Source organism: Lepidothrix coronata, unplaced genomic scaffold (assembly GCF_001604755.1).
Source record: "Lepidothrix coronata isolate B3197 unplaced genomic scaffold, Lepidothrix_coronata-1.0 Scaffold219, whole genome shotgun sequence".
NCBI lineage: Eukaryota > Metazoa > Chordata > Aves > Passeriformes > Pipridae > Lepidothrix > Lepidothrix coronata.
This window is the reverse complement of record NW_016690399.1, coordinates 1,082,304-1,103,516: the sequence shown is the minus strand read 5'-3', so window position 1 is coordinate 1,103,516 and position 21,213 is coordinate 1,082,304. Positions and strand designations below refer to the sequence as shown.

At 44.5% G+C, this 21,213-nt stretch overlaps 1 protein-coding gene across 3 annotated transcripts in view; it reads left to right on the top strand.

Moving 5' to 3' along the window:
- Positions 1–329: 329 nt before the first annotated feature.
- Positions 330–21,213, top strand: part of RANBP3 (RAN binding protein 3) — a 47,162-nt gene continuing 26,278 nt past the window's right edge. The window contains exons 1-3 of one of the 3 annotated variants that reach the window (XM_017833709.1): positions 369–406; positions 12,359–12,414; positions 18,146–18,296. In XM_017833709.1, the coding sequence (XP_017689198.1) occupies positions 18,273–18,296 (24 nt within the window). In that variant the 5' untranslated portion in view covers positions 369–406; positions 12,359–12,414; positions 18,146–18,272. Of the gene's footprint in view, positions 407–12,358; positions 12,415–18,145; positions 18,297–21,213 lie in introns of all 3 variants that reach the window. The other 2 variants (XM_017833710.1, XM_017833708.1) reach the window with 2 other exon arrangements.

Here is a 21,213-nt window from a genome sequence, read left to right as displayed (position 1 = left end):
CACCGCGACCGCCGGACGTGGCACCGGGAACCGTTCACGTTCAGCTCACGGCCCGCTCGCCTGGGCCCTGCGGCCACGGAGGGGGGGAGCAGAGGCACGGAGACCCGAGGGCAGCGATCGGGCCCACGGGGGCCCCGTAACGGTCCGACACACGGGGACGGCAACTGGACTGCCCGAGAGAGGCCGCGGGGACCGAGACCAACCGTGAGGGGACCGAGACGGACCGTGAGGGCACCGGATGCGGCGGGGCCAGACCCGCCGCCCACCCCCCGCGCACGCGCGGTGCCGCCCCGGAGCCGCCGTCCATCGGCGCGTGCGCGGCGCGCGGGGCCCGCGGTGCCGTCCGGCCGCGCGGTGCATTGTGGGCGCGGCCGAGGCAGTAAAATGGCGGACCTGGCGAACGAAGGTAGGCGGGAGCTGCGGCCGCCGCTCCCCGGCCCGCGCCGGCCTCTCCGGCCCCGCGCTCAGCCCCGGCCCCCCCGGCCCTGCGGTCCGCGCTTAGCGGCGCGCCCGGGCACGGGCCCGCCCTCGGGAGGGCCCTCTCCCCGCGGCCGCCTCGACCCCCGCGGGACGAGCGGCCGGACAAAGGGAGCGCCCGGCTGGGCCGCCGCGCTGTCCGCGGGGCGGGGGCCGGGCCGGGGCTGCGCCCGCAGGTGCCTCCCGCTGGGCGGTGGCCCCCGTGGGGGGGCGGGACGGTGCTCCCTGGGCGCGGACGGCGGGCCCGGTGCCGGGCACGGGCCCCGGGGGGGGCTCGGAGCCGCTTTGGGCCCCGCCTTGTCCAGGTGCTTTTAGGAGTCATTGTCCACAACTTTCGCACCGCTGTAACTCTTTCCTTCGCTTACACCCGTGTTAATCCTTTCTCTAGCTGAGAGAATAATAGAACCGGTTATATAAAACGAGGTGAGGTAGATAATAGATGTATTATTTTTTTGAGCTGAAAACCTCAAAAATCTGTTAGTAAAGTGGTTTGACTTTTTTTCTGAAGAGGATTAGGAGAACCTGGGCTGCACCACTGCAGGATTTGGGTATTCTGCCCCAAGGTGTGTACAGTGATGTTTTAAGTGTCAGTGGGCATCTGTAGTTTGCCTTTGGGAATGACAAATGTCCCTCAGTGTTTCTACAAAAGCCAGTTTGCCCTGGCTGTCTCTGTTTCTCGTTCTTCTCAGGTAATGAAAGAGGGGAAGAGATGCCTCAGGGAAGGTGAATGAAGAGATGCAAGGCCCCTTTTTCAAGACTGTTTCTTACATTTGAACTGTGCATCAGTGGCAGTTATGGCTCTGATATTTATATTAAACAACAGGAAGGAAATATCTGTGGTAGGTGCAGCCCTTGAAGTTGAGGCCTACAAGCAGCTGACAATACAACTGCATTTAAGTTATTTGACAAATCCTGTGATGCAGCATGTGTTGGGCTGTTGGCTTCCAGACTCAGGATGAGCTGTCAGTGCCCAAGGAGGGATGATAAGTGGTCTCAAGAATGGTAGTTGTCAAATATGTGATGACTATTTGTGAGAAACTTAATGACAGTATTTACACAGTGTCATTATAATGACCTTACAATGAATTTTGATGGGTTATTATGTTCTTTTAGAACTAGAAGCTTGGGAATAGTTATCTTATGTCATAGAAGCCCTTCACTTTGCCTCCCCATTCTGCTGGGGAACATTAGGTTCACCAGTGAATTCCCAGTTACCAGTACTTATTGCATCTTTTGATGCCAACTTACCTCTATTTCTGCAGGGTCTTGTCTGGGATGACGGGGGGGAGTGTGATCCCATCCTTACTTTTTCATCTGATCTTTTTCTCTTCAGACCCTTTTCTGCCTCCAGTGACTTCCCTCACCTTCTAATCCTTTCAGTTTATATTTTTATCTCCTTCCCAAGTTGTCATCTTCATCCTTTTTGTTCTGTTTCTTCTTGCAATAAGAATGTGATACAATCTTTTGTAACATTTAAGCGAGATCAGCTGGCTTTGGAACCCTTGTCTCCCGCTCTTCTGGTATCATTGGCTGTTAGTTTTCTTTCCTCCAGTTCCATTTTTGAGGCATGTGTTCTTCATGTAACAGTGGAAATACATGCATTTTCTGGAATTGGCATCTTTCTGCTGAAACTTGGTGAATTCTGTTGTCTTTCTCCTCGCCTTGTTTGCAGTCTGTCATGGTAAGGGTCTTCTCAGGTGGCTGTTTTCTCATCATTCTTAAACACTTCCATTTGTTTTATTTCTCCATTGTTGTAGGTGAATGTAGGTATTTTCATTTGAATATATGAAGTAAATATTTTGCTGCTGATAGCAAAATATTTTGCTAAAATATTCTTTGACCTTCTGCTTCGTATTGGTCTTCTCATGTCTGAAGTATTTGATAGCTAAATGTTCATGTTCACAAACCAAGTGTGGTTACAGCAAAGCTCTTTATGTTCCTTAATCTTGATTGATCTGTACAACAGAGCTGTCTCAATCATACTTCACTGTGAGGTGTGAAGCTAATTATTCTTTGACACACAGTAGACACGAGTACCTAGAATGAGGTTTCAGCCATTCCTTCAGACTGTGTAGTGTGTTTGAACAATAGCTTTTCTTCTCTTACCCATTTGATTACTGCAGCAAACCTTCTCCTGCCCTTGAAAAGTTCTGGGTTTTGTGCTGTCAGCCTCCTCTCATTTTACTAATGCAGAGCTTTTTTAACCTGTTTCTTTTACCATGACACCCCTTTGTTTCAATTCGTTAATTGGTTTTTCTGTTTTCAACAGTGTATTAGTTATCTTTACCTTCTAAGTTGATACCTCTCTTAGACTATTGAATGTCTTAAATCACTGCTGAGCTGTCAGTACTGCCTCCCAGTAATCATTCTACTAATGTCCTTTAGGACTTCAAACTGTTTTAATGGATGGTCTTTCTGTGATAACTTTCTTCAAAGCTACAAGCAGTTCCTCTAATATGCTCATAACTACTTTATTTTTTTCATTCTAATTGTTCCTTGAATTTTTTCCATTCACTTGTCTTTCCTTTTTCTCTAGTGAGTTGGTGAAACTGTTCCCCTACCTCTTTGTAGTGGAGTGATGGCCAGCTGTATCTTGACAGAAGAAGGTTGTTGGATTAAGGGGGTCCTCTACTGCAGAGAAGGGGGGTGAAGGATCCTAGTGCCACTTTCCAAAGAAGTTTGTACTGTGAAGTTTCATAGGAACAGATCCTGGTCTTGGTCTTGCCCCTCAGGATGAGAGGAGATCAGCTGATAAGTGTGGAGCTAATGAAGAGGAGGAGAGAGTAACTTCTCCCCAACTGTGTGAAGTTTGATCGACTTCGTTGCAAAGATTTAGTGACCTTGTGATAAAGGTTTTGGGGACTGTCATTGTGAGGTTAATTACTGAAAACCAGGATTTTGGAATGGTAGGCACAATTATTACTTTTACTGCTGTATAAAGTGGTTACTGAATGCTCTTAGAAACTTTCTCTGAAGTCTTTGTTCTTTGGTGTTCCAGCTGGATCACGTCTTAAAACTGACACTTCACACAGGTGGCAGTGGAGTATCACAGAGAACCAGCAGCTTCATGTCAGCCCTATCAATTTATGTGAACCCAAATGCTTTTCTCATTAACTTGCTGCTAATACACAAGTAGTAATTTGCTTGTCTATAATTTGCTGCTGAAGCTGCACTCTAGCCAGCAGGATCTCCTTGTATGGGGAAGGAATTGCTTTATCTTTTCAATAGCTGAAAGGTGAAACATCTTTTTCTCAGGGCTAAAATTTGATGGATGTTTTCACATTTCCCTTTCAGGAGGTGCCTGCAACTTTGCTTCACTTTATGAGGTCATTAAACTTACAGTTTATGATCATAACAGGTTTACTGTATGTAACTACCTTAAATCAAATTAGAGGCTGGAGACCAGTGCTGTGGAAAGGGGCCTGGGGGTCCTGGTTGATGGCCATGAGTCAGCAGTGCCCTGGTAGCCAGGAGGGCCAACCATGTCCTGGGGGGCATCAGGCCCAGCATGGCTGGCTGGGCGAGGGAGGGGATTGTCCCACCCTGCTCTGCACTGGTGTGGCAGAGTACATTTTGAGTCCTGGGGTCCAGTTTTGGGTATCACAGTATAAAACAGATATTAAGTTATTAGAGAGTATCCAAAGGAGAGCTACAAGGGTGAAGGGTCTGGAGGGGAAGCCCTGTCAGGAGTTGCTGAGGTCACTTGGTTTGTTCAGCCTGGAGAAGACGAGATTGAGGGGAGATCTCATTGTGTCCTTCAACATCTGTCCCCCCAAGGGGCAGCAGAGGGCCAAGTACAAATCTCTTCATTCTCATGACCAGTGACAGGACTTGAGGAAGTGGCTGGAGCTCAGTTGGAGGAGGTTTAGGTTGGATATCAGGAGAAGGTTTTCACCCTGAGGGTGGTTGTGCACTGAACAGGCTCCCCAGAACAGTGGTCACAGCACCAAGCCTGTCAGAGCTCAAGAAGCATTTGGACAGTTCTCTCAGTCACATGGTGGGGTTGTTGGGGTGTCCTGCACTGCACCAGGAGTTGGACTGGATGATCCTGATGGGTTCCTTGCAGCTCAGTGTATTCTGTGACTGTATGAAGTGTCCAGAAGGTGTGTGAACTGAAGCAGTTCCTTGCAGAGGAGTCAGTGTCATTCCTTTGCCACACTTGTGGGATGCTTTTGGAGAAAGGAAGGTGTGTTGTTACTTTGAGGGAAAAGGCAGCACTCACTACTCTCTCTAGAAACAAGACCCTTTTTTTTTCCCCATGGTGACTTCAGATAGATTAGTGGGTGGAAAGTTAGGCTGACAGACATGTCCTGATAATTCACACCCAAACACCATAAAGAACTATTTGGTTTACAGGATAGAGCTATCTAAATGCTTTAATAACTTTTGTTAATGCTTTTTGGGAGTTCCTTATAAATATTTTACCTACATTGCAAAGTGTTTGGGCTCCCTCGGGGTTTTCTTCTTTCTGTCATGTGAAAATAAGCTACTTTTTTCCATTTTGGACTTGTGACATTTGCTTTATGTGAAGTTCCTGATCTAAAATTGTAAAATTACCTAATTTTGCAGAGGGTAACTTATTTCTATTAATGCCACAGGGGCTTGGAAAATGAAATAACACATGCTCTGCAAACACTTAAGATTTATGCTTTAAATGTGATGTAGGAAAATTTTATTTAATCTTAACTATTCAAGGGGTTCTACCTTCCCAGCCAGCTGTGGAAATAACCTGCTAACTCATGCCATGGGAGACAAAAAAAAAAGAGTTTGAACATGAACAAGAACATCTGATGTTTTACTTCATAAACAGCCACTTACCAAAGTTTTAAAAAGGAGGCAGAAGTTTCTCTTTTCCCAGTGTCATTTATGTTCACCATGACATCACTTGTGTAGTGTGGCCAGAAATGATCCAGTCACGTTGCTTGTTCTTTCTGACATGGCTGGACTTTGCTTGTGGGGGCCTTTTTGCAGATCAGCTCATGGAGTGGCATCTTGGTCTTTGCTTTCAGTCTCTTTGTAGCTATTGAAAGAGAATCTTGTGTTGTTATCAGCACCTTTGGAATTTTATGGTCCTGCAAATTGCCCGTATCTCTTAATGTGTTGTATTTATCATGATTATTCTGCTCTTCATGATGCAAATAAAATAATTAAGGTGAAAAAGACCCCAAGAACACTTTAGTGGCCTGCACTGTTCCCATAAGCATAATTAAACCTGACTTTGAACTCACATTTTTCTTGTCTCTCAGATAAACCTGATCAGGCTTAAAAGGTGAGAAATTACCACTCTGAGTATATTCACTCAGTTAACACCCTAGTTGCTTTTCTCCTTTTTATCACTCATTCATTGTTCACAGGGCTGGTACACTTTTTCTCTCATTATAATGAGTTACAGTCGAGTAGCAGTTTTCAACTTGTGTGCTTCTGTTGTTGAAGAGTGCTTTTGAGATCCAGGCAAGAGCTTACTTGCCAGGAAGTTCCTTGGTGCTTTGTTTTTTTTTTTTTCCCCTGCCTCTAATGTAGTTTTCCATGTAATCAGGCACTATTGCATTTCTCACTGTAATTTGGAGTAAATTTAAAAAGAAGGTGTTTGAAACACTGTAGTTCTTAGCTCTAGAAATAAACTCTCCTCTCAATAACCTGGCTACAGCAGATCTGGTGAGGTGCTGAAAGTTGTTTTCATGACATGGGGCCTGAGTTCGTTCTAAAATCTAAAGATTAATGTGAGTCACCAAGATGTTTGGTGATCTGGGTTGCATGTGGTTTTAGGAGAGGCTGAAGGAACGGGATTTGTTCAACCTAGAGAAAAGAAGGCTTCAGAGAGGCACATTTGGAGCTTATCAGGGGCTGTGAGAAGGTCATTAGAGAGACAGACCCAGGCTCACTGGAGGGGTGTATGTTGGAAGGACAAGAGACAAAAGGTGAGAGGTGGAATGAGATGTTTAGGCTGGAAATAGGGGAAAGGTTGAGTTTTTGTGGTGGGGGTGGGTTTTTTCCCCTGCCATAAGGGCAGTCAAGCAGTAGAAGAGATTACCCTGGGAGGCTGCTCAGCCTCCATCCTTGGATTTTAAGACCAGGCTGGATAACCTGATTAACCTGGCCTGACTTCAGGTCAGAACTGCCCTTACTTGGAGCAGGAGGCTGGACTAGAGACCTCCAATGTGAATTATCCTGTGCCCTTATGGTGGCATAAGGAGAGACAATGGTCTCTGGTGAAGATGACTGCTTTCTTGGCCTTTGTCACTGCTTTGCCATGGGATTTACCCTGTGAGCCTGAGAACTCTGCAGAGAAACACACTCCTGCAGGTGTTTCTTCCTATTTTCATAGAATCTTGGAATGTTTTGGGTTGGAAGCGACCTTTGAAGAGTTCCAACACCCCCACAGTGTGCAGGGATACCTTCCACTAGATGAGGGTGCTCCAAGCCTTATCCAGTCTGGCCTTGAATGTTGCCAGGGATGGAATGTCCACAGCTCCATGAAGCAACCTGTGCCAGTGCCTCACCACCCTCACAGTCAAGAATTTCTTCCTAATATCTAATCTAGATTTGCCCTCTGTCAGTTTGAAGCTATTCCCCCTTGTCCCAAGTCCTTCTCCAGCTCTCCTGGAGCCCCTTTAGGCCCTGCAAGGGGCTCTCAGGTCTCCCTGGAGCCTTCTCTTCCCCAGGTGAACCCCCCCAGCTCTCCCAGCCTGGCTCCAGAGCAGAGGGGCTCCAGCCCTTGGACCATCTCTGTGGCCTCCTCTGGACTCTCTCCAGCAGCTCCACATCCTCCTGATGTTGGGGCCCCAGAGCTGGATGCAGGATTCCAGGTGGGGTCTCACCTGAGTGGGTCAGGGGGTCAGAATCCCCCCCTCACCTGCTACCCCACCCTGTGGGGATGAGCCCAGGACACGGGGGCTTTCTTGGCTGTGAGTGCCCATGGCCAGGTGATATTGAGCTTCTCATCCACCAGTATGCCCAAGTCCTTCTCAGGGCTGCTCTCAATCCATTCCCTCTTCAGCCTGTGTTTGTGCTTGGGATTGCCCTGACCCAGACACAGGAGTTGCACTTGGCCTTGTAGAATTTTGTAAGGTTTGCATGGGCCCACTTGTCCAGCTTGTCCTGGTCCCTCTGGGTGCCCCATCCCTTCCCTCCAGTGCATCAGCTGCACTACACAGCTTGGTGTCACTGGCAAACTTCTTGTGGCTTCCCTCAATCCCACCGTCCATGTCACTGACAAAGATGTTAAACAGTGCTGGTCCCAAAAACTTGGTCTCCACTTGGGCATTGAGCTGTTGACCCCCACTCTGAGTGTGCCAGCCAGGCAATTCCTTATCCAGGGAGTGTTCCCTCTGTCAAACTCATGTCTCTTCAATTCAGAGACAAGGATCTCCTGTCAAATGTTGTGCACAAGTCCAGGTAGATGATGTCAGTCACTCTTCCCTCATCACCAACACTATCACCCAATCACAGAAGGCCACCAAATTTGTCAGGTGTAAGTGAAACCATGCTGGCTGTCAACAATCACCTCCTTATTTTCCATGTGCCTTAGCACAGTTTCCAGGAGGATCTGCTCCATGATCTTGCCAGGCACAGAGGTGAGGCTGACTGGCCTATAGTTCCCCAGGTCTTCCTTTTTTCCCCTTTTCAAAAATGAAGGTTATGTTTCCCCTTTTATAGTCAGTGGGAATTTTACCAGATGGCCGTGACGTCTCAGTGAATGAAGATTGGCTCAGCCACTTCTGCCAGTTCCCTCAGGACCCACAGATGCATGTTATCAGGTTCCATGATCTTGTGCACCTTCAGGTTCCTTAGATGGTCTCAAACCTGTTCTCCTATAGCAGGTGGTCCTTCATTCTGCCAGTCCCTGCCTTTGCCTTCTGTAACTCAGGCAGTGTCTGGAGCACTTGTCATTGAGTACCTCAGCCTCCTCCATATCCCCAGTAACCAGGTCTCCTATTTCCTGCCAGAGAGGGCCCACATTTTCCTTAGCCTTTCTCTTATCACCAGTGTACCTACAGAAGCTTTTCTTGTTGCCCTTGGTCCCTTAGATTTTTTCAGTAGTGGGGCATTCCACGATGCAGGGAAGGTCTAACATCTCATGGCTGCTGGAGGTGCACCTGCTGCTGTGGTTGTGTTGACATGAATGGATGTTTGTCCAGCTGTAGGAAATAGGGTTGACATGGGAGAGTTTGCTACAGCTGCTAATGCTCACATATCTAAGTTAAATATCTCACCTTAAATAGTGAATATGAGTTGGTGATATCTCTGCCTGAGCCACTGAGATGGTATTTTCTGTTTCTCCATTTTTGGTTTCAAAGGCTTGTGAAGGAAGCTGAGAAGGTTTGATAGTACACATGTTTTTCTGACAGCACATAGGGCATTTATTGATAATGACTTGACAGTAAAATATGTTAAAGACACTTAGCCCATGAAAACCAGCTCTCGAGGTTTTTGTAGTTGTTCAAGCAGGGTAAAATATCTGTGACTTGGGAATAAACAGCAGGAAGGAGTTCTGTGGATTGAGTTGGTTTTCAGACTGATTTGACAGCCTACCACCATTCAGGTTTGTATGAGTTCCAGATCTTCAGATTGGAGATGTACTGCCCCTGACATTAATTACTGAAGGTTTGCTTTCCTTCTTACATGCTTGGACTTTCTCAGAGCACCTTTACTGAGACTGACTTGGTTAGAAAATGGATGTTTTTTCTCCAGTTCCTTGTTTTGCCATGTTTCTGTCTGCTTGTCTGGAGAAAAACAAAATCTGTTCCTCAGTTTTTAAGAACTGTGTGTTCTTACTGTTCGTCTCTTGAGTGAAGGAGAAGATCTCATGTTCTCTTACATGTATTATACCTGAAGTTTGAAGGCTGGGGGTTTTTCCTTCCTTTGTCATGCTTGATTTTAAGTTGGTGAGAGTTTTGTGGACCTGGCAGATCTGTTTTTACTGTACCTCATCCTTCAGACAACTTGATGGGACGGAAGCACACTGAAAGAAAATGTGACTGTCTGCCCCTGAGGTTGGCTAGCACAAACAATTCTTTTTGTGTTTTGGAGTGGCACTTCAGGGGAAAAACTGAAGAACTATGGAACATCTGCATTTCTGATCCACAAAAATAAAACCTCTCTTCAGTCAACAGGGGAACACAGCATGCATAGGTCCTTTTGTAGGAAAAACATTGAGTGCTAGAGAGCTGTACATAAATGCATTTAAAAAAATGTAACTAGGAATCAAGAACCAAAAGCTGAAGCAGGACATTTGAATGGAAAATTTGGCACTAGTGTATTTTACCAAGTGAGGCAACGGATAATTCAGGGCAATAATACTTGGCTTTTAATGCCTTCAATGAAAATGTTTCCCCAAAACTTAAATAAGGCTCAGAAAAATACGCTGTGTTTAATGGAGGTGGTCAGATTAGACAATCTCACCTTGAGCTGGAATTAGGGAAATGTTTCCAGCGTTGTGATCTTGTAGACTTCAGTGATGTAGGGAACAAGTTGAAATAAGTGCCTGAGTAAGCTCTGGTGTAGTTGATAGCTGTGCCTGCTGTCCATTCCTGATGGATGCCATCCTGTTGGTTGGGCTCACAGTCAGCAGGAGTGATAGTGAGATTCCTGGAGCTTGGGTGCTGGAGGATTGTTCCTTCGGTGGACAGAGACTCTCAAACGTTGCACAAGTGTTCCCTTTTCCAGCTTGACTAACATGCCTGGCCATAGTTTGCTTTACTAGATGCTTTTTCCAGTCTCCTTTGTTGTAGCTGGACACAATCTCAAATATTTGGTGTTTTTCACTCTGTTTTAGTCTTTGTTTTTGCATCTAAATTTTTTTTTTCTGTGAGCTTTCTGCTCTTCCTGACATCCTCCTCCTTTTTTCCTGAGCGCTCAGTTTTCAATCACCAGACTCCCATCTCCTATTTTTTTGTGTTCTTTGCATCAACTTCCAGTCTTTTGCCACCTGTCCCATGTTTCCTCTGCTCTTTACATTGTTGTTGGATCTGGTTTTCTTATTGTTTGCTTTCTTCTCTCTCAGTACTTCAATCCATTATTAAACATTAGACAAACAAGTGGGTTTTTTGTTCACTTCTCCTTGGTATCAATGGAATTTGGTACAGGAGTCTCTTGTAAGGTGTGCATGACACAATCAGGTGCCACATTCTGGCAGATCTCTGCACTAATGAGGACTAAACATTAGCACAGGGAATAAAGAAATGAGTGAAACTGTGAAGTCAAGGGTTAAAAGCTCAGCCCTTGCCTGGGTGGAGCCTCCCACAAGCAGGTTATAGTGAGGTCAAGGGGATCAAAAGTGATTCCTGGTTTGTTTGGACACAGCCTGGTTTTTGGGACAGGTACCAAAGTTAAGGGTCTGTTGATGACCTTTGTTAGTTGATAGATTGTTTTTTGCTTTTGAGATGGATTGTCTGCATTGCTTTTATTAATAAGCATTTTTAAGATTCAACAGTACTTGATGGAGAGAAGAGCTTAAAAAATAAAGGGAAAAAAGAGCAAAATTATGTAGTAAGGAGCCTAATTTCTTGATCAGTTCCACCTTTTGTAGAACAAGTTATGCCAGTCTTGCAAGATCAGTCTTGCAGTGTTTTTGCTGGGTATCCCTCTGACTTAGATCCACAGAAGAGTAGAAAGATGCTCTTCCACCCTCACAAATAAATGCACAGTTCTTGTAATACTTTTCATAATTCTGTGTGTATATCAGTTAAAATTTCACTTTTTCAGCCAAACTGATGTAGCAGCTATCAGTTCCCAAATGAACAATCTCATCCCCTTTTCCTTATATGCTGATCCAAGTGTTTTACTGATGCTGCAAGTGATTTATGGAGGATTTTACAATACTGTCCTATTTTTAGGTGCAAGGTAATTCTTCTTGATGGCTTTATATTTCTTTTTTATGGTAGCCTTTCAAGTTGTGAAAGCTCTAAAAATTTTAATTTTCTTCTGTCTGGGTTCCTTTCTAAGACTGGATAATTGCAAAAGTAGAACTTTTGCAAAGAAATCAGCCAAAGTCCATCTCTCCCTAAATCCCATTGTTTCACTGCAGTCTTGTACTCATCTTTAGCCCTAAAAACAGGAGGGTTGCTGACTGCATAGTGTGTGTGCACGTACAACTCATGCACAAGGTGCATCAGTTTGTTAAACTGCTGGGGAAGCTCCCCTCTGCTTTATCCCACACACTCCCCCTGTGTGTGTATCCTTTTGTTCTTAGGGACATTGAGGTAGTTGTGAGATCATGAAGGACAGTGGAAACACAACACTCATTCTAGAAATTAATCCTGTTCTTGCAAACTAAATGCCAATGTGCTCATTTAGAAAATAATGTCCTGCTAATACTTGATCCAGAGGTTTAAGTAGAAAGCAGATGTGCCCTTAAATTATGCAGAAAAGACTGGTCCCTCTGTAATAATGTGTGGAATATCTGGTTTTAGACCTGCAAATGTTGATTTAAGACCTCTCTAAACCTTTCAGTGATAATGAAATACAAGTGTAATCAAGTGGCACTTAGGTGACCTTTGAGGAAGGGATATGTGGAGATGTACAGCAAACTCCCTTTTCATTCATGTGGGATGATGGGGAAGGAAAAACATGTGTTCAGCTGGTGAACTACTGCAGCAAAGGGTCTGTTCCTCCTGAGGCACTGAAGTACAGTACAAGTACTAGTTGGAAAGACATCTGGAGGGGAAAGACAAATAGTTTTCACATATTGATTGTGTTGTTCTCCTTAAAACACTCCTTTTTCCTTATATGTTACCAGGAACTGGTGGAAACAATATGTGTAACTGAGATTTAACTGGTTTAAGGTTTCATTGTTGGTAAAGGCATCACAGAACTTAACATTTTCATATTAGTTACTAATGAATGTGGTTGGAAAAAACCCCAATGATTTCTCTTTTTACAGAAAAACCTGCCATTGCTCCACCTGTCTTTGTATTTCAGAAGGATAAAGCACAGAAGGTAAGGAGATGTTGATATGGTTTTTTATTTGTTTTGTTCTTAGCCTTGACTCCTTCCATGGTGATCAGCCCTTTGTGAAGTTGTGAAGTTGAAGATGGATAATAGAGCATTAACATTATTAAGGGACATGGGGCAAGGAGGTACTGAAAGGCTAAAAGTGGGAAGATGTGTGATGGTAGCACAATACAGGTAGCTCCTCAGACAGAAAATGGACCAGTCTGGGAGAAAAAGTATCTGTGAAGGTGTATCTTGAACCTCTGGCAAAGGAACACTGACAGTTGAGTTGCATGAGAAATCTATAAAGCTTCTTTTATCTGATAATCATGTTAAGACAAAGCAAAGAAAACTGGTCTAGATTACTGTTTTTCACCTCAGCACATTTAAATGTCTCTCATATCTCTGGTTAGCAAGCTGTAAAGTGTTAGTTACCTTGGGAAATGGCAATCCTGTTCCCTCATCTCGATATACTGATGTATTTAATTCTTCCCGGTTAATAGTAAAAGCTATTAAGGTTTGGGGAGTAGGAAAAATCAAGGTTACAGTTGTTTCACTTGAAGATGGTGGGAACCCAGAAGTGTAATTGTGTACACACGATGCACGTTCTGTTGGATCGCTGGATTGTTGTGTTATCTGTGCAGTCAGAAAATGTTTGAGTTGAAATACTGAACCAGTTTTCAGTTGATAGCTTTTCTTTGGTTTGGAACAAGTGCCAGAGTTCAGCTTTCTCCCAGGTTCAGTAGGCATATTCATCATCAGAGCTTGAAATCTTTTCTCAGCCTGGGAAGGATTTAAATCTGCTCTCCTAATATTAGCTAATCAAATTAAATTACCTGAGAGTAAGTACTTTGAGATGTCCTTTCAGTTAGATTTTTTACAGCAATTGTTTGCATGTGCTTTGGAGTGAAGGGAGTGCTGGTGTTTGCACTCTCCATTTGGATCACATTGACTTTTAGGAAACAGCTCCAATTACCCACTGCTGCTTAGACTGTTGCTGAAGCCCCTTCTGAGGTGCATCGTGGTGAGTGTTCTCCCCAGGTGTCCTTTAACCTGGCAGTGCCTCCATGGTCAGTCTGGAGGCAGTGATCATAGCAGTGTGCAACCCAGGCAGAGTGATGTGGTCCTGTGTCCTTTTTTGTTGGCCTGGTCCTTACATGCCATGACAGTTCTTGTGCTCTCAAGTTCCTTCACGTTGTACCTTTGGTTCTGCACAGAGTGCACACACAGAGTGCACAGTCCATGCCTTAGGCTGTGCAAGCTGCTGCTTCAAGCTGTTGAGACAGATCTGTTGTACTCTGATAGATCTCAAGAAAATATCTATAAAAAAATTTATTAGTTAAAGGCTTAATGTATTTTTTGGACTGGCAGAGAGGATCCAGGGAGAGAGAGAGATCTCTGTCTTCCCAGCTGCTGAGAATTCTGAGCACTGTGGTGGTGCTGAGCCAGTAGCTGTGTTCAGGACAACCTGTGCCCAGGCACAGCCAGAGCTGTGGGGTGAAGGGTCTGTGTGTGTCCAGCCCTGGGGGTTCCCAAGCACCTTGAAGGTTACAGGGGTTAGAGAGGAGTTAGAAATTAATCTAAATGCCAGGTGGTGGTGGTGCTATCAAGGGGGCAAGCCATGGTCACTGGACATGGAATAAGGTCTAGACTGGCTGGGGAATAAGGCTTGTTCCTTGAAGCAGGTCAGGAAGAGTCTGGCATCTGTCAGTTAGTTGCCAATTTTCAAAGTAGTAACAGGCATAAATGCTCATGGTAAAGTGTGTATTGTATGGAGATGTAGGATTTTCTTAAAGGGGAAGGGAGAGTGATTAATAATTTTAGCAGCTTCTGTTGTGTGTATTTGACACTGGAGAGAAGGAGTGGTAGAAGCATCAGTGCTGTGCTTCCTGCAGTTTGATTAAATAAAGCTTGTGCCAGTAGCTGGTTTTTGGTGTATGGATACAATAGTAATACAGTTAGAACAGGGTTCTGTGAGCCAAAAGTAGCAAGCACTTAATCTATACTGTATATATCAGAACCTAGCATTCAGGCCAGCTTTGATCAACTTAATCAAGGAAAGGTGCCTCAGGTTGCACACTGGTTGAGACCTTTCACTGTATTTTCAGAAGGACATAATAGCTAAATGTTCCCATTAACAGTTAACTCCATTAGTATTTCTGTAAAAGGTGCCTGGTTAAGTGCATTGCCTGCCACAACAGACTATCCTTATTAAAGTTAACAAGGAAATTCTTTGAACAAAGGACTTTTTCCTAGAGCAATGTTTTAAAGAAAATATCAAAGTAACTTCAAAATAATTGTCAAAAAACACACTTCTTGAATATGTAATTTCTCTATGTAAAATGCAATTTTAATTTAATCTGTCAAGTCACTTTTTTTCTGTTAGCAAAAGTGTTCATGGAGACTTTTCAGTGCTGACACAGCAGTCTGACAGTACACCAGGGGTGAGGAAAAGCATTGCATTGTGTGTTCAGTTGTATGTGTGTATTCAGTATGATGGTTGCTAAGATGTTTGCCTAGTGCTCTTCCACGTGAACCAGGACATCCTGAGCAGAATTATTTTTTTGCAGAGTCTACAGACTCTCTCAGTATTACAGCTGGGTTGATATCATTCAGTGGTCTTCCTGCCTTTTCTGAAACTGTATCTACTATTAAGTTAAACAATGTTATTTTTCTAGAAATCTCTACTTAAGTTTGTACTTGTAAGGTATCAGATATTTGGGTCACACCAAGCCAGTGGAACACTCCAGGTCTGGGGCAGAGTGGCTGGAAAACTGTGCAACAGAGAAAGACCTGAGGGTGCTGGTCAACAGTGGCTGAACATGAGCCCAGGTGTGCCCAGGTGGCCAAGAAGGCCACTGGCACCTGGCTTGTACCAACAACTGTGTGCCCAGCAGGACCAGGGCAGTGACTGTCCCCCTGTGCTGGCACTGCTGAGGCACCACCTCAAAACCTGGGGTCAGTTTTTGGCCTCTCACGACAAGGAAGACTTTGAGGGGCTGGAGCGTGTCCAGAGAAGGGAACAGAGCTGGGGAAGGGGCTGGAGCACCAGGAGTGGAACCAGGTGGGGGTCAGGCTCTGCTCCCAGAGAACAAGGGACAGGACCAGAGGAAACGATCTCTAGTTGTGTTGGTGTGGTTTAGGTTGGATATTAGGAAACATTTCTTCACCAAAAGGTTGTACAGCCCTGGCACAGACTGCCCTCCCATTCCTGGAGGGATTTAAAAGCCATGTGGATGTGGTGCTTGGGGACATGGTTAGTGGTGGCCTTGGCAGTGTTGGGTTGATGCTTGGACTTGATGATCTTAGAGATGTTTTCCAGCTGGAATGATTCTATGGTTCTATGATCTGTTTCTCCATTAGAAGTTGGAAAATACTCAGCGTATTGTAGGACAAAGTTCATACTAGTCTGGAAACTAATTTTATAACTTGTCTTCCAGCTAAGGTTTTATACACTTTAATAGAACTTTAGAACTTGCAGTTTGTCTTGTTGATTTAGAGGGGACAAAAAATGCATGGTGTTCATAATGCTGCCTCTAAATTTTTTGTTCAGTAAGGAGGTTTGAGTTGTTTTCTTTTGCAGTTAAAGACAGGATTAGTCTCTCTGTTGCCATTTTCATTATAGATATCAGTTAATGGTGGATGTCAAGTTGGCTGTTTCTACATTTGAGTGAGTCTCCATTTTCGTGGTTTTCATATCTCCTTAACACGCTGAGAACTGTTTTTACAATGTGTGAAATAGAGATAGTCTCACAGATATCTGAGTGTTAGCACTGCTGTTCATATTTCTGACAGGCAGAGTTCTAATGCTGATGCTGGTTGGAAAATTGCATCAGCTTAGGAGGACTCAAACTGTTAAGATCTGAAAACAGCATAAAGTCTGAACCTCACTGTGTTAGGCATAGAATATTTCTGTTATTCCATTATCTATCCCAATAACTCACGAGCTGTGCTGTGCTTTGCATAGCACTTATTGAATTAAATATTTCAGTTGATGGATACAGCTTATTCTGTGATGAATGTTAGACACTTGTTTGATTTGTGTTTCTGCTCTGAAACTAATTTTAGCTTTGCCATAAAACCATTTCATGACAAGTTTGTGGCCGTAGGTAACTTGAAGTTATTTTCTGAAGTTAACTTTTAACATGCATTTCTGAGGTGAAAGCATTCTGGTTTTTTGGATTTACACATTTTTTAGCAGGTATAATAGCTCGAACAGATTTAACACAGTAGTGTTGTAAAGAAACACTTTGTCCAAAAATGCTTTTGTAATAATGTCCTTTGTTCTGCAAGTGGGAGCTGTGGTGATCTTCTGGTCATTACTGATTCTCATCATGTTAGGATGATCATGACCTCCCTAGTCTCAAGTACAACAACAGGTAGATATGCAACTGTGATTTAAAAAGTTTTTGTGCTTGGAAACAAACCATTGTCTGTGGTGTAGCTTGCACCTTGTCCTCTTCCCTTTACCAGCCTGGGTTGGGATAATGGTAGAATATAGAAAAGAACACTTTATATGAAAAAGAACAGCTTGTTTTATGACTAGTTTTGGTCAGTGTGCTGCTTTCTGTAGGTGAATTGATAGTGCTGAGCTTTTAAGGACAACTGAAGGAAGATAAGTTACGTGATGCTTGGGTCATGTTCCATTCTGAAGTGGTGCAAAGAGTTTAAGGGGTAACTGGCATCTGGGTGCTAAAGGTAAAGGTTCTGGAGTGAATAAGGGTTGATGTTGTTAAGTTGTTCTAGCTGTCATCACAGCCTGAACTGTGAGTTTTAAAAGTAGGTGTGGAGTTGTAAAAGTGATTTAGGTGATGAGAAAGATGGCATTTGCAGGTAGTCTGGAGAGCAAAACCACGAGTTAAAAAAAATAAATTAAGATGATGTGTAAAGTAGGGATTAGTTGAAGTCTTGGTTTGATGTGGTATTATTTGGAAGTGCTTGATTTTGGTGGTTTGAGGAGGTCAGTGACTGGAAAGTATTGGTCATGCTGTAGGCATGACTTGTAGGTTTAGGATGATGGCAGAGAGAGAACTATGGATGAAGTAACTTGTGTATGGAGAGACAAAACATTCCCTTGGCCAGGCTCTCTCAGCATCCTTTGCACAAGAGACTTGGTTAGGGACACCTAATTGAACTGGGTTGTAAGTCAATAGCATACTTAAGGAGTTAAAATTGATGCCTAAGAGTTCATAATTGTGAATACATTGCTGCTCTTGAAATAACAGTCATGAGTGTATTTGGAGAGGCAGCTGTGCAAGGTGAAACTTGGAGGAATATAGAGGTTGATAATGTCAGAGGCAGTTGAGGATACCAGCCAGAGGTCTTTGGCTCTGAGCAGGTCAAAAGTGTGAAAAGATATGCTGAGATTAGTCTTTTTAGGCCATTGGTGGGGAAAATGAGGAAAGGAGTTGCAAATAGCACAACTTAGAAATGGAAGGAGAAGCTGATCCAAGAGTTCTTATGCCAGTCTTTATTGAAAATGCATTTTATTTGCTTGCCTGTATTTGGAGGTTGTAGCATCATATGAATCTTAGCTTTTAAGTATTCCTTCATGTCTCTCCTTATTTTCTGCAAGGCAGAGAAAGCCAAATCTCTGAATAGACTTGAATGTATTTAGTCTGAGTGGATTATTTTTAGTTTTAATAAAATAGATTTTGTTTGATCTGGCTGAGCAAGGTGAGTTTGTGTTGATGGCTTCCTAACATTATTCATCTCTCTCTGTTGATCTTTGCCTTAGTCTTTAGGAGACAGGAACAGATTTTTGCCAAGTTATCCCTAGAGCTGCACTTTATAAGGAGTGTTTCCTATAGAGAAGAGGAGGCTCCAGGGAGGACACACATCTCAGACAAAACATTACAGCAAAAATGAAGAGAGTGAATGTTCACCAGGTACAAAGAACTTCAAACAAGAACTTAGATCAGAATTCATGAAGTTAGGAGATTAGGAAACCCTTTCAATAGCATGTGTGACTGAAGACTAAAATTAATTTTAGGAGTTTGCAGTTTCCCATGAATATACTTTCTGAGAACAGCTCAATGAACTTCTGCCTGGAGTAGTTGTGTTTTGACAAATCCATGAGTCCTTTGTTGGTTTTGTCTTCCATGACTTAAACCAACTAAACACTCTTAAATAGTATTCACAAAATTCTGAAACTTGCAATAGTTTTTTATTAATTTGATATATTTTTTCTAGTATAATTTTATGTATTGACTTGGCCATGAATTTCTCTTCTTGGCTTCAGATTTTTCGGTGTAAAAGTGATGATTGGCAATAATTGTTATTTCTGGTTTGTTTCTTTTGTGGGTCTTGAAGCATATATTCCAGCCTTGCTTGGGATAGGAATCAGAGTTATGTTTATTTTACTTTTTAAAATACCTGTCACTAATTACTGTTATTAAAATCTGTTGGATGTTTAGCCCACTTTTGGGTGTTCTAAACTGATATAAATTACTTGCAAAATAATTTGTCATTTCCACTTTTAGTGTCTAGCACAAGTGTGTGTTGAATGTTCTTACCTCTTCTTGCATTATTAGCAATTTTCTGATCTGTAGCTAAAACTCAGTGTACATTTCTGGTAAGGCTCTTTTTTTTTTCCTTTTTTTTTCCCTCTTTCTTCTAATTTCTCCAGTTGCTTGCTGAATGTGTGTGTTGAGCTACTGGGATCCATGGCATCTTCTGACAGGAAGTTTAGCAGGATGGGCTTCTTGTCCCCTTTAGTTTTGGACGGGACTTCTTTTGAGCCTGTGATAGCAAAGTTTAACGAGATCCTTCCAGCTCTTGCTCTGTGGCAGTCACTGCACTGGCACCTTACATGCCACTTATGATTTCACAGTTATATGCCTGCTCCTTTTTACTCCAAATTCTGTGTATTATGGCTGAAGAATAATAAGGTTTTTAGCTATTTTTGTGTGGAAACACTTCCGCAGCCTCTCTGTAGGCATTATTTTGCCTCTTACGAGCACTGAATCTTTTTGGTAATCTCCAGCCTCAGTCTGGCTGTCTGCAGTTTGCCCTGCTGCCTCCAGACCCCTGGCGATGGTTGGCTCATCCTGAGGATCATTCTGGCTACTGACAAGGAGCAGAATTCATTCCCATCCCTGACAAACCCTTGGATTCATCCCCATTTCCTAGTACCCTTCTCCTTACAGCTTTTCAGCACTGTGGCTTTTAGGGTGCCCCAACCCTGCTTGGGTTCTTCACAGGCTGTTAATGGCAGGGTTGTCTCAATGGCTGTGCCAGCTGGGCAGGGTGTGGGGGTGTCAGTGCTGCAGGGACAGGGTGTGGGGGTGTCAGTGCTGCAGGGACAGGGTGTGAGGGTATGGGGGTGTCAGTGCTGCAGGGACAGGGTGTGGGGGTGTCTGTGCTGCAGGGACAGGGTGTGGGGGTGTCTGTGCTGCAGGGACAGGGTGTGGGGGTGTCTGTGCTGCAGGGACAGGGTGTGGGGGTGTCAGTGCTGCAGGGACAGGGTATGGGGGTGTCAGTGCTGCAGTGGGCAGGGTGTGGGGGGGTGTCAGTGCTGCAGTGGGCAGGCTCTGGCCCCCAGGGAGCTGCAGGGTGTGGGGGTGTCAGTGCTGCAGGGACAGGCTCTGTCCCTGGGGAGCTGGGGCAGGGTGTGGGGATGTCAGTGCTGCAGTGGGCAGGTTATGGGGGGTGTCTGTGCTGCAGTGGGCAGGGTGTGGGGAATGTCAGTGCTGCAGTGGGCAGGCTCTGTCCCCCAGGGAGCTGGGCAGGGTGTGGGGGGTGTCTGTGCTGCAGGGACAGGCTCTGTCCCCCAGGGAGCTGGGCAGGGTGTGGGGGGTGTCTGTGCTGCAGGGACAGGCTCTGTCCCCCAGGGAGCTGGGCAGGGTATGGGGGGTGTCTGTGCTGCAGTGGGCAGGGTGTGGGGGTGTCAGTGCTGCAGGGGCAGGGTGTGGGGGGTGTCAGTGCTGCAGGGACAGGGTGTGGGGGTGTCAGTGCTGCAATGAGCAGCTCTTTGCCCAGGAGCCAAGTGCACGTGGTTCTGCTGTGGCTCGATGGATCCCCAAGCCTAACCCTTGCTGAGTCTGGTAACTAGTGACAAAGTGATGGAGGTTTAAATGTTAAAACCATTGTGCATGTTTCCAGAAAACTAGAAACCTGCCTGACTCGCTCCCTGGCAGAGGCTGGCTCTGCTCAGGCAAGGTGAGCAGCCTTGGGCCTGCAGGTGACCAGAGGAGGCTGGGCAGGATTGAGGAGCTGTGGGGGAAAGGGCTGTGTTGTGAGATACACAGGGACAATATGGGATAGCAGAGAGAGAACCAAAGGACACGTGCATTTTAAGCCATGAGAAATATCAGCTCTTCAGTGCTGCTGCTTTATAATTGCTTTTGTGGTGAGTGTGATGCAGGTAACTGGTGACTTAATTCTTGTGCTTTTTTTATGGCTGTCTCCCCTTGAAGGGGAAGAAGACAGTTTGAGTGGCCTGTGGAGTGCCCTTGGCCTCAACAATGAGGCTTTGCTTCAAAAGGAATTAGGAGTAATGGGTTTTAAGCATCAAGTGGAGAACTGAGGTGTTTACTTATTGTCTTTCTCTGTGACTAACATACCTATGTTGTAAGTGCTGGGGCCAGCTCCAGGCAGCCTTTTCCTGCTGTTCTCCCCAGCAAAAGAGGTAAGAAAGGATGTTAGAGTGCTAGACTTGATTAAATTTTTGGTGACAAACAAAATGTTTCTTTAACTCTTCTCATTCTGTGGGGTTTTAAGTTAATGTTTGGATCTGTTAGTAACAACTAAATATTAAAACCAGAAAATTTTGATAGTACAAAAACCCAGCATCCCCAGCTTTTA